General features: G+C 54.3%; 1 protein-coding gene across 1 annotated transcript; it reads left to right on the top strand.

Moving 5' to 3' along the window:
* The first annotated feature begins 1069 nt into the window (after positions 1-1069).
* Positions 1070-11630, top strand: TBXA2R (thromboxane A2 receptor). The gene is made up of 3 exons (XM_036847739.1): positions 1070-1417; positions 6014-6882; positions 10897-11630. The coding sequence occupies exons 2-3, from the start codon at positions 6097-6099 to the stop codon at positions 11140-11142; spliced, it is 1032 nt and encodes a 343-aa protein (XP_036703634.1). The 5' UTR covers positions 1070-1417; positions 6014-6096; the 3' UTR covers positions 11143-11630.
* The last annotated feature ends 70 nt before the right edge of the window (positions 11631-11700 follow it).

Here is an 11700-nt window from a genome sequence, read left to right as displayed (position 1 = left end):
TCTTCAAAGGCCAGCCCCAGGCCCGTGGACCCCCTTCACCCACCTGAGGCCCAAGGACTGTGGGCAGGAAGGACCTTTAAGGAGCGTCTCACTTTCCTGCATCACGGTCCAGCCTCCATGCCTTTGCTCTAGCCGTACCCAGGTGGTCACCCTCTGCTTTCATGGCTTTGGGCTGATCAGACCCTGGCCCACAGCCCCGAGTGAGTCTGGGGGCTTTCAAGGAAGCCGATCCTGCCTGGGGAGTCATTCCCCAGCCCTGCTTCCAGCCCCCTGCTCATCCTCAATCACTCCTGCAGTGCCGGGCTCTGGGCACCCTTCCCCACCCTGAACTGGGGGGCGGAGGGAAAGCACACCTCCCCACCCCGACCACAGGCGGCTCTGCAGGGGGCTTTGCCTCCTCTGGCCCCAATGCCAGCCTGTGTCCTCACAGGACCCTCCCCCTAGAATGCCACCACCCACAGCCCTCCCAGATCACCTGCTCGAGAAGCCTGTCTCAGCAGGCTGCCCACGAAGCTCCTGGGTGGAGAGTGTGGTCGCCTCTCCCCTCTAAACGTCCCTGCACCCCTACCCCCAGCCCGGGCAGGGGCCTCAGACAGACCCTACATTGATGAGGCACCTACTGTGTGCCAGGCCCCACCTCACCGGGTTCACCAGCTCTGAGCCCTGGGTCCCTGGGTCGGGGTCTGGGCGCCCTGGGGAGCGGGGCCCGCCCCCGCCCCGCCCCTTCTCAGCCTCGGGTGCTGCCCGGACGGTGAATAACACTGGGCCTGACGGCCGGAGCGCCGGGAGGGGACCTGGCTGGGGCGGGCTTGGGGGAGGGGAGGGGAGTGGGCGGAGGCTCCCGAGAGGGCACCGGCCACCCCCGCCACCGCCCCTGCCCCTACGGCCCTGGGGTCCCATGGGCGCCCCCTCCCCCAGGAGGCCTCGCGGTCTCCCCGCGGGGCTGGGGGGCGCCCACTGACCCTCATCAGCCAGGCCCGGGCGGGAGGGGCGTGGCCAGCGCGGGGCGGGAGGGGCTGATGGGAGACAGACCGAAAGACAGAGAGATTGAGCCAGACACTAGCAGAGACAGGCGCCGGCCGCAGAGCGGAGCCCCAGCCCCGGGCTATTTTTAGCCCCCGCCGAACCCCCTCCAGGCCGGGAGGGGACCTCGCCGCCCCTCCCGCGGCCCGGGACCCCGCGCCGCCCCACCCTCCATCTGTGTCCCGCCGCGACGTGGCAGTGCCGGGGTCCTCGGCGTGGTCCTCCCGCCGTGACTCAGTTTCCCCAGGGGCCCCGGAGGCAGGGCCACCCTGCTTCCGCTTCCGCACGCCCCCCTCCAGCCCGGCACCCGCAGGTCCGCCGGGACACGACTGCGCGGCTGGTTACTCCTGCACGCCCCATCGACCATCGCCTGCTGAGGACAATTGGTTATCAGGTTAGGGGCGGGGCATGAGAGTGGGCAGGTGTGGCTTGGGTGTATCCTGCGGTGACCCGCCCTGCTGTGGGTGTTTCACCGTGGGCGGTGACAGTTGCCAGGTGCTGGGTGTTCCGGGGCATTGGTGAGCTTGGGTCCCGTGCCTGGAGTGCTACCGGCCCTGGGCACCTGCGTGTGCCTCTGTGGCCAGTGTGGCGGAGGATGTGCTTTGTGTGTGGGTTTCGCTGGGTCTGTGCCCGGCCACTCCGTGTCCAGTGGTGCCGCCACAGCCGGAGAGGGTGCCAGGGTGCTGGGTGTGGCTGTGAGTGTGAGCACACGTCTGGTTGGTTGTGTGTCTGTGTGCACACTCGGAGTTGTGCCCATCATTAACCACTGCCGCCTGGCCTGGGTCCTGTCCCTTCATCACCCATCCGTCCCCCGCCAGTGCTGGGGGACGCCCACTGGACAGATAAGGAAACTGAGGCTCAGAGGGAGGGACTGTGTGAGTCCGGGCCAAGGCTCAGCTCCAACCCTGACAGGCTGACTGTGATGTCTCTGGGGTGGGGGCCTGGCTGCTGTCACCAACAGGAAAATTCCCGGAAATTGAGTCTTGTGGTGGGGGAAGGCAGGGGCGGGCCTGGGGACTGACAGCGGCCCTGCATGTATGCGTTTGTGTCTGTGTGGGCGTCTGTGGCTGCACAAGGGCGTGGAGGGGATCCACACCCTCAGGCGTGCAGGTCTGCATCGGGTAAGGGCAGGAAATGATGCAGAGATTGGCCTGGTCCCTGCACTTTCATGCCAGAGGACATCGTCGTTGGTCACCTGGGCAGCACTAAAGGACTTAGGAAATGTGGAAGTGGGCCAAGGTCACACAGAGCATCAGGGCTCCCACCTGCGTGCCCCATGCACGCAGCCAGGAGACGAGCTGTGAGCACAGCCAGGAAGCAGGAAGGGTGCACCAGGCGGGGTGGGGATGGGGGGGGCACAGCGGAGGCAAAGTCTCGGTGGCAGGAGAAGGTCAGGCCTGGGAAGACCAGCCAGAATGCCAGCAGGCGAGTCGGTGTCCTTGTTATCCCCATTTCACAGAGGGGGACACTGAGACTCAGCAAGGGACTTGTTGAAAGACGGATGGATCACAGGAGCAGGAGGAGAAGAATGGGGCAGGTGATGACGGACCATCAGGCAGAGGAGGGGCCTGGCCCTTGGGAACCAAAGGCCACATTCCATCGGGGCCACCATAGTGGGCGGAGGGAGGACCAGCCTGGTGCCCGAGCCCAACCCAGCGCACAGGCCTCTGGGACAGCGGTGAATAGATCCCTCCCAGCCTCACCGAGGGAGGCTGAGGGAGCAGTGAAAGTCCATCCTCCAGAGAGGAGCCAGGACCCGAGAGAGAGATTTCTGGAACCCAGGACCCAACCAAATTCCCATCAAAGTTCTGGAACCTCAGCCCCTTGAAATTTTAGATTCTTGGGGCCTTCAGCTTCCAGAACTGGGAACTCGTTAGAATTCCAGAACCCTGGACCTTCAAAGTCCAAACCTCCCCCCTCTCGGGCCATGGAATCCTGGGTTTGTCCAGCAAATCTGGGGTGCATGTTTCTCTTGAGGCACAGAGAAGGAGAGCACTTCCCCCCAGGGCCACACAGTGGTGCTTATGGACCTCGGGCTGGGAAGAGCACGGTCCCCTGCAGGGTGGGGGCCCTGCCAGCCCTCCCGGCCAATGTGGGAGGGGAAGGGAGGCCTCACCAGGTGCCCCTCTGGCCCGCTTGCCTGGGGAACTTGAGCTGGCCGCTCTCACCTGAACCCCTCGGGGGGACTGGAAACCGCCGGCTGGGGCCAGAGGGAGTGGTGCCAGTTTCCAGCCTCCCCCAGGCCAAAGGCCCTGGGCCACAGGTTTGTTCCCAGACATGGGAGACGAGGCAGACACGAGGTGTGTGTCCCCGGGCGCATAAGCTCCCACGCAAGGTGGGGAACCAGGGGACCATGAGACCCGGGAGGAGCTGGCGGTCACTCAGGGCTGAGGCAGGGGCAGTGACCGCAGGCGCAGCCCGAGTCCCCAGGAATGTTTAGAAACAGCGCATACCAGCTCTCAAGGGAGGGAGGGAGCAAGCGCCCCGCCCCAGGGGGAATCCGAGTGCAGGCCAAATCTGAGACGGCAAAGAGCACACCCCTGCCCGGGAGTGGACGGCTCAGATGGCCGAGCACCGTGGAACGCCCCCACCCCTCTGGGGTTCTGGTTTCCCTCTCCAGGCCCCGCCCCCATCGAAGTGGCAGTGGCCTTGGCTCTCAGCCTGGGAGGGAAGCTCTGTGGAGCTGGCCATCAGGAGCTGGATAATTTATGAGGCTCGATAAGGAGTTGCTGAGCTGAATTAATGAGATGGGGAGTGAGGGGGTAGCTGAGCACGCTCACTGCTGAGGCCAGGTCACAGGCACGGGCCCAGGGCCAGCACGAATGCAGCGCCTACATGGGCTTAGCCCTGGGCACAGACGAAATCATTCTCATCATCCGCCCCATTTTATAGGAAGGGAGACTGAGACTCAGAGCGGGGCAAAGAGGGTTCGTGGATTCGAATCCAGTCTGACCAACTTTTTAGAAAAATTCTATCCCTTTTTGTTGTTTGTTTGGTTGGTTGGTGTGTTTTTTGTTTGTCTTGTTTGGTTGAGCTGCACAGCTTGCAGGATCTTAGTTCCCTGACCAGGGACCGAACCCATGCCCTCTGCAGTGAAAGCTCGGAGTCTTAACCACTGGGCCGCCAGGGAATTCCCTAGAAAAATTCTATCTGTTTTTCATCAAGGAAAATTCCAATGATGGTGACGCTCCACACCCACCTGCCACCAGCCTCCACCTGACTGGCAGGCCTTTGACTCAGTTACACACATTTGTATGTAACGAGGCCAGAGTTTAAATCTCAGATCCACCCCGGCTAGGCTGTGTGACTTTGGATTAGTTATTTAACCTCTCTGTGCCTCAGGTTCCCTGCCTTTGCAAAATGGGGATCATAAGAGGACCTTTCTGATCTTTAACTGCCTGGGCCATCTGTGCCTCCTATGGTCCTGCCTCCCCACCTTTGCCCACTCTGATCCTGCCACCCAGTGCCCCCTCCCTGCCAGCACAAGGATGGCTCGTGCTGTGCACCCAGGGTGGGGTGCCGGCCCCCTGGGTGACTTTATGCCCTCCCTGCTGTGTCCTTTTGGGGAATAGTTGTGGCATGCGGACTTCTTAGTTGCAGCATGCAGACTTCTTAGTTGTGGCATGTGGACTCTTAGTTGTGGCATGTAACTCTTTAGTTGCGGCATGCATGTGGGATCTAGTTCCCCGACCAGGGACTGAACCCAGGCCCCCTGCATTGGGAGCGCGGAGTCTTACCCACTGGGCTACCAGGGAAGCCCCTGGAAGCTGGCTTTTGAATGGTCTCATTTTATTTCTACTCAGCGTCCCCATATCTGGCTGATTCGTCCACACCCGAGGCAGTCAGACCTACATGTCTCTCCAGTTTTCTCCCCCAGCCCCACACAGGGTAGTTTATAGCCCATTACCCTCCTCCTATTGTTTATAGCCCGTCCCTGGGGATCCTGTTGCTCCAAATGACCTGAGTTTTGCTCCCAGATGGAACTGGATTTCTGGGTTTCTTTCTTTTTTTTTTTTTTTAATTTTTATTTATTTTTATTTTATTTTATTTTATTTTTATTTATGGCTGTGTTGGGTCTTCGTTTCTGTGCGAGGGCTTTCTCTAGTTGCGGCGAGCGGGGGCCACTCTTCATCGCGGTGCGCGGGCCTCTCACTATCGCAGCCTCTCTTGTTGCGGAGCACAGGCTCCAGACACACAGGCTTGGTAATTGTGGCTCACGGGCCCAGCTGCTCCGCGGCATGTGGGATCTTCCCAGACCAGGGCTTGAACCTGTGTCCCCTGCATTGGCAGGCAGATTCTCAACCACTGAGCCACCAGGGAAGCCCCGGTTTATTTCTTATTAAATGAAAATGGGGGAAAAAAAAGAATCTACACGATTCCAACATGTGAGGAAGGCTCTCCCTAAAACACCAATGGGGCTGGGCCTCCCCCACAATTTCACGAGAAATTGTGACCCACAAGGCTGACCTTGGAGCCCGCTCGAGAACCAGCGACCTCTGGCCACCAGCCAGCCGCCCTCCCCACACTGGGTGTGTCCTGTTTTACAATAGCTGAAATCTGTTCTGGATTCTGCAGTCCACCAAGGGCTCAGATGGATGACCAGCAGGGAAATGGAAGTTTAGAGAGAAGAAATCATTTGCCTGGGGTCACACAGTGGGTACCAGGGCTGGAGTTCAAACTGGGGCTTCTCAGCCCTTCTCTGAGACCTGGCAAATACTAACTGGTGTCTTATCAGGGTTCCCAGAGGAGATAGAACTGATCCTCACCCTTGAGGGTCACTGAGCCTGGGCAGGACAGGGCTGGAGCTAGTCATAGTAGTAATAGTAATACTTACTGAGTGGGGAGTGAGATAGGTCAGGAAAGGCTTCCTATAGGAGGGGATATTTGAGCTGGGGCATTGAAGGTTGTGTAGGAGTTCACCAGGGCTGCTCAGACTAAAATGCAGAATGAATCACCAGCAAATCTTCTCTTCCGCCACCCCCCTCCCCAGGTGTGCCTGAGCCAGTGCCAGTCCGCCCCACCTGCAGCCTTGGCCTGATGGGGTGGTGACCCTCCCCACTCCGCTCTGGCGCCATGTGGCCCAATGGCAGTTCTCTGGGGCCCTGTTTGCGGCCAACAAACATCACGCTGGAGGAACGGCGCCTGATCGCCTCCCCCTGGTTCGCGGCCTCCTTCTGCCTGGTGGGCCTGGCCTCCAACCTGCTGGCGTTGAGCGTGCTGGTGAGTGCGCGGCAGGGCAGCTCCCATGCGCGATCCTCCTTCCTGACCTTCCTCTGCGGCCTGGTCATCACCGACTTCATGGGGCTGCTGGTCACTGGCACCATCGTGGTGTCCCAGCACGCCGCCCTCTTGGACTGGCAGTCCGTGGACCCAGGTTGCAACCTCTGCCACTTCATGGGAGTCATCATGGTCTTTTTTGGCCTGTGCCCGCTGCTGCTGGGGGCCGCCATGGCCTCGGAGCGTTACCTGGGCATCACCCGGCCCTTCTCACGGCCCGCAGCCGCCTCGCAGCGCCGGGCCTGGACCACGGTGGGGCTGGTGTGGGCTGCCGCGCTGGCGCTGGGCCTGCTGCCCCTGCTGGGCGTGGGTCGCTACACCGTGCAGTACCCGGGCTCCTGGTGCTTCCTCACGCTCGGTGCCGAGCCGGGGGACGTGGCCTTCGGTTTGCTCTTCACCCTCCTCGGCAGCCTCTCGGTGGGGCTGTCCTTCCTGCTCAACACGATCAGCGTGGCCACCCTGTGCCACGTCTACCACGGGCAGGAGGCCGCCCAGCAGCGCCCACGGGACTGCGAGGTCGAGATGATGGCTCAGCTCACGGGCATCATGGTGGTGGCCAGCATCTGCTGGATGCCGCTGCTGGTGAGTGGCGGGGGCAGGGGCTGCCGGGGTCTCCCGCCCACCCTTGGTGACTGGGCCTCGGTTCCTCCCGAATGAATTCATAACCCTCAGGTTCTCGTCCGCCCAAGAAAATGTGGGCGTGACCCCAGTGTTCAAGGGTCCTTCCTTGAGGAACCCATGAGCAAGACACAGATAATCCCAAACTGGGGGCAGGACTGGGGCAGAGGCAGTGTCCTGGGACTGAGATGCCCAGGGAAGGGCTCCCAGGCTCTCCCTGGGATATCAGGGAAGGCTTTCTGGAAGAGGGGCATTGGAGCTGGGGTTTTGAAGGATGAAGAGGAGTTTACCTGCCAGAGAAAAGCAGGGAGGACATTCCAGGTACAATTACTGAATCATTTCTACTTTGTGCCTAGTTCTGGGCTGGACCCTAGCCTTGCACAGATCTTCCCTGAGTCAGGGGAGCTCGCTGAAGTCCTTCCACTGATTGATGTAATTGGCCGCTTGGAGTGGTTATTTTTCCATTTCTGACTGGATGGGGACAAGTCTGGAGACTGGAATCAGATACTTGGTTTCCAGCCCACATCCAACAAGGACTTATCATGTGACTCTGGCTACGGGTTTCCCTCCTCCAGCCTCAATCTCCTCTTATTATGGGGATGACTAAAAAGGTGCCAGCCTCTCAGAGTGACTGTCAGGATGATGACATGAATTCATTTATTCATTTGTTCCTTCAACAAACATTTATTGAGCAATGAGTGTGTTGCTGGCTCTGGTCTAGGCACTGCACAGGGAACAAAACTGACAAAACTGAGTGACTTCCTGGAACTCTTAGGTCATGGGGAAGACAGAAAATAAACATAGTATATAAATAAGTGAAATGGTAGATATTAGGAAGTGATAAGGGCTAAAACAAAAACTAAACCTGTGGGATAGGAAGATTGCAAATTTGGTTTGCTTTGTTTTGCTAAGAATGTTTTTACGTGTGTCAATGGTGGGAGAAAAAAAAGAAAGGAACATAAATTTTTTTGTGATACGTGAAGCTGCAGGCGCTGATGGGTCCCAGGGGAGTGGCAGTTACCGGATGATGCTTCTGGCTGAGAAATGTGCTTCTGTTCTGTACCTGGGGTGTCCCTCCCAGGCCTGGTCTCATAGAGCTGAGGCCATTTCTTTTTTTTGTTTTGAATTTTTGAATTTTATTTTATTTATTTTATACAGGAGGTTCTTATTAGTTATCTATTTTATACATATTAGTGTATATATGTCAATCCCAATCTCCCAATTCATCCCACCACCACCGCCCCACCCCGCCACTTTCCCCCCTTGGTGTCCATACGTTTATTCTCTACATCTGTGTCGAGCTGAGCCCATTTCTATATTCACTTATAATTATTATCATTATTATTTATCGGGCAGCATCTAGAGGGTGCCTGTGAACACCTGAGTCAGGTCCCCCCCTCTGCCCACAGCCCTCCAGGGCTCCCACCTCCCTCAGGGTAAAAATCCAAGTCCTCCCTGCCACCCACAAGGCCCTGAACTACCTGCCCTGTCCCCTCCCTGCCCCCCCACCTCCCTCTCTCCGCCTCGCTCACTCTGCTCCAGACACATGGGCCTCCTGGCTGTTCCTCCAACATGCCAGGCCCGGTCCTGCCCCAGGACCTTTGCACTGGGCTGTACCCTCTGCCTGGAATGCTTCCCCCTACCCCAGATCTCCACATGGATCACTCCCTCACTCCTCCATGTCTTTCCTCAAATGTCACCTTCACCACAAAGTCCCTGAGAAGGATCTGCCTCAGCCTCTTCTGTCTCCCTGCCCTCCAGCCTTGACTCTCTTGAAATACCCAGGATGAGCCCTGCCCTGCTCTAAATAGGGGTTGAACTGTTAGGTAAAAACCAAGAAGGCATCCTAGGTAGAATCATTGAATCATTAAACGATTCCTGGTCCCCTTTGGCAGCAAAATTTTTCCTAAAAGGCCATATAGTAAACCCTTTAAACACAGTCTCTGTGACAACAACGCAGCTCTGCTGCTGTGGCATGAAAGCTACATGGAAACAAACGGGCACGGCTGTGCACCAGTAGGACTTCATTTACGGACTCTGAAATTTGAATTTCATGTCATTGTCACGTCACAAAATATGCTTTCTAGGCCACTACCCTGGTGGCCCAGTGGTTAAGACTCTGTACTTCCACTGCAGGGGTTGCGGGTTCGATCCCTAGTCGAGCATGCTGCGTGGCACGGCCAAAAAATAAAAAATAAAAATAAAAATTTTTTTAAATTAAAAAACCCCCAAAATATACTTTCTATTTTTTTTCTCTCACCATTGACACATGTAAAAACATTCTTAGCAAAACAACAAAACAAACCAAAAAGGCAAAAATAAAGCAAACAAAGCAAAACAAAAACAGGTGGCAGGCCAGATTTGGCCCACGAGCCAACTCCTGCTCTAAAACCTCCCATAGCTCCCTATTGTCCCAGAAGAAAGGCCCACAGACACTTCCTTCAAACTCATCTGGGAAACTCCTATTCGCCATCTGGTTACCTCTCCCAAGCCTGGTCAGGCTCCTACTCTGGGCTCCAACAGTGCCTGCATCACTGCTAGGTCACCCCCACTCCCACCGCCAAGCTGCAACCACTTGGTCACATGTCCTAATGGGGCTGTGAGCCTGTGAGCCTGTGCAAGTGGGACCTGGGTCTGTCTTGGCCACTGCAGTGTCCCCAGAATTGCCCAGCACACTGTAGGTGCTCAGGAAACAATTTTAAAATAATAATTTATGGGGAATTTCCTAGCGGTCCAGTGGTTAGGACTCTGCACTTTCACTGCTGAGGGCACAGGTTCAATCCCTGGTCAGGGAACTAAGATCCCACAAGCTGTACGGCGCAGCCAAAAAAAAAAGAAAAAAATTTATTTTAATATAATACATGCAATACAATATGAATATAATTATATTAAATATAGTATAAATTTGATTATAATTATGAAATATAATAATTATAATTAATTATATTATATTAGAATTAATACTTAATAATTATATCAATCATATAATTGTTAAATACTGTATAACATATAACTGTAATTACATATTATTACTTAATATTTAACAATTATATCAATCATTATATAATATATAGTTATATATTATATAATTGTTAAATACTATATAACATATAACTATAGTTATATATTATTCATTCATACTTAATAATATATCAATCATTATATAATATATATTATATAATTGTTAAATACTATATAACATATAGCTATAATTACATATTATTAATTAATACTTAATAATTATATCAATCATTATGTAATTTATAGTCACATCCTTATAATTATGTTATATATTATATAATTACATATATAATTTTAAATACTATATAATATATATAACATAACTTATATAATAGTTATAATTAACAATATATTAATTATTAGGTAACTAATTATATTCTATGATAATCTGTAAATACCTTATTACATTACATATTGTATAATATTAAATATAAAATCCAATATTTAATAAAATATATTAAAGTGATTTAATATAAGAATTTAACATAAAATTATTTGTCATAAAATTTTATAAACTATAAATTTTAATATAATATAAACTGACTTAAAATAAAATAAACAACATAAAATTTAATTATTTAATATACAATTTTATACCATAATTTGATATTATATTATAAAATTTGTGTAAAATATAAATGTTTGATAGAATAATGAAACTGGCAGTCACAGTGATTCCACCTGCTCACGTGTGCAAGTCCTCTTGTCCACCACGTTTAATTGTGCCCAGGAGAGGAGCAGGAAAAGTGTGCTATTTTTCGGCCACATCAGCTGAAGCTCAGAGAGGTCAGGCAGCTCTCCCGAGGTCACACAGCACCTCGGGGACAGAATCGGCACGGGATCTCGGCGGATGGCAGGTGGCCCGGGCAGGTGCTGGTGGAGGGCAGGGCTGGTGGCCGGCCTGGCCCCCGGCTGACCGCTCTGGCCACACACACACACACCCCCCTCCCCTCGCAGGTCTTTATCGCCCAGACGGTGCTGCGGAGCCCACCTGCCATGAGCCCGACCGGGCAGCTGTCCCGAGCCACCGAGCAGCAGCTGCTTATCTACCTGCGCGTGGCCACCTGGAACCAGATCCTCGACCCCTGGGTGTACATCCTGTTTCGCCGGGCGGTGATCCGGCGCCTCCACCCTCGCCTCAGTACCAGGTCCAGGTCGCTCTCCCTGCAACCCCAGCTCACCCGCAGGTCCACGATGCAGTAGGGCCAGGGCTGGACGTCGGGGGCAGCTCTGGAAGGACAGAGCACCCTGCCAGCATGTCCCCCATCAAACCTTCATCCTCCCTGTCAGTCGCATCTGCCTGTTCGGAAGTCCAGGAGCCAGGAGTGCAGGATGGACAGTTTGAGCGGCAGGATTGTGTGCTGTCTTCCATCATCCCTGGGGACCCTCGAACTCTTCCCTGACTCCCCTTTCCAAAGCTCCTCCCCTCTCTCAGCCCCCTCCCCACTCAGAGGCCCCTCCGAATCCCAGGAAGGGTGTGGGCAATGCTGGTATGGTGTCTGGAGGAAAGCAGACTTGTAAGCCTCCCCTTGCAGAAATCCTCCAGAAATGGGGGACTCTGACCCCTGAATATGACCTACTTACTGGGGTACAGTTGATTCCCTTTGACAGCCCAATTTGAGAAGGCTCTGTCTAGAAAAGGTTGAATGAGAACGGGCAAGAGACTCCCTCTCTTGCCAAAATATAATCTCTTTTGGCTCTGAAATTGTCAATTATTGAAGTTTCTTGTATCAATATTCCTATCCAACCGTGTGGCAGCCG

Source organism: Balaenoptera musculus, chromosome 3, assembly GCF_009873245.2.
Source record: "Balaenoptera musculus isolate JJ_BM4_2016_0621 chromosome 3, mBalMus1.pri.v3, whole genome shotgun sequence".
Lineage (NCBI taxonomy): Eukaryota > Metazoa > Chordata > Mammalia > Artiodactyla > Balaenopteridae > Balaenoptera > Balaenoptera musculus.
Note: the sequence above shows the minus strand (reverse complement) of the source record. Positions and strands in the feature narration are given on the sequence as shown.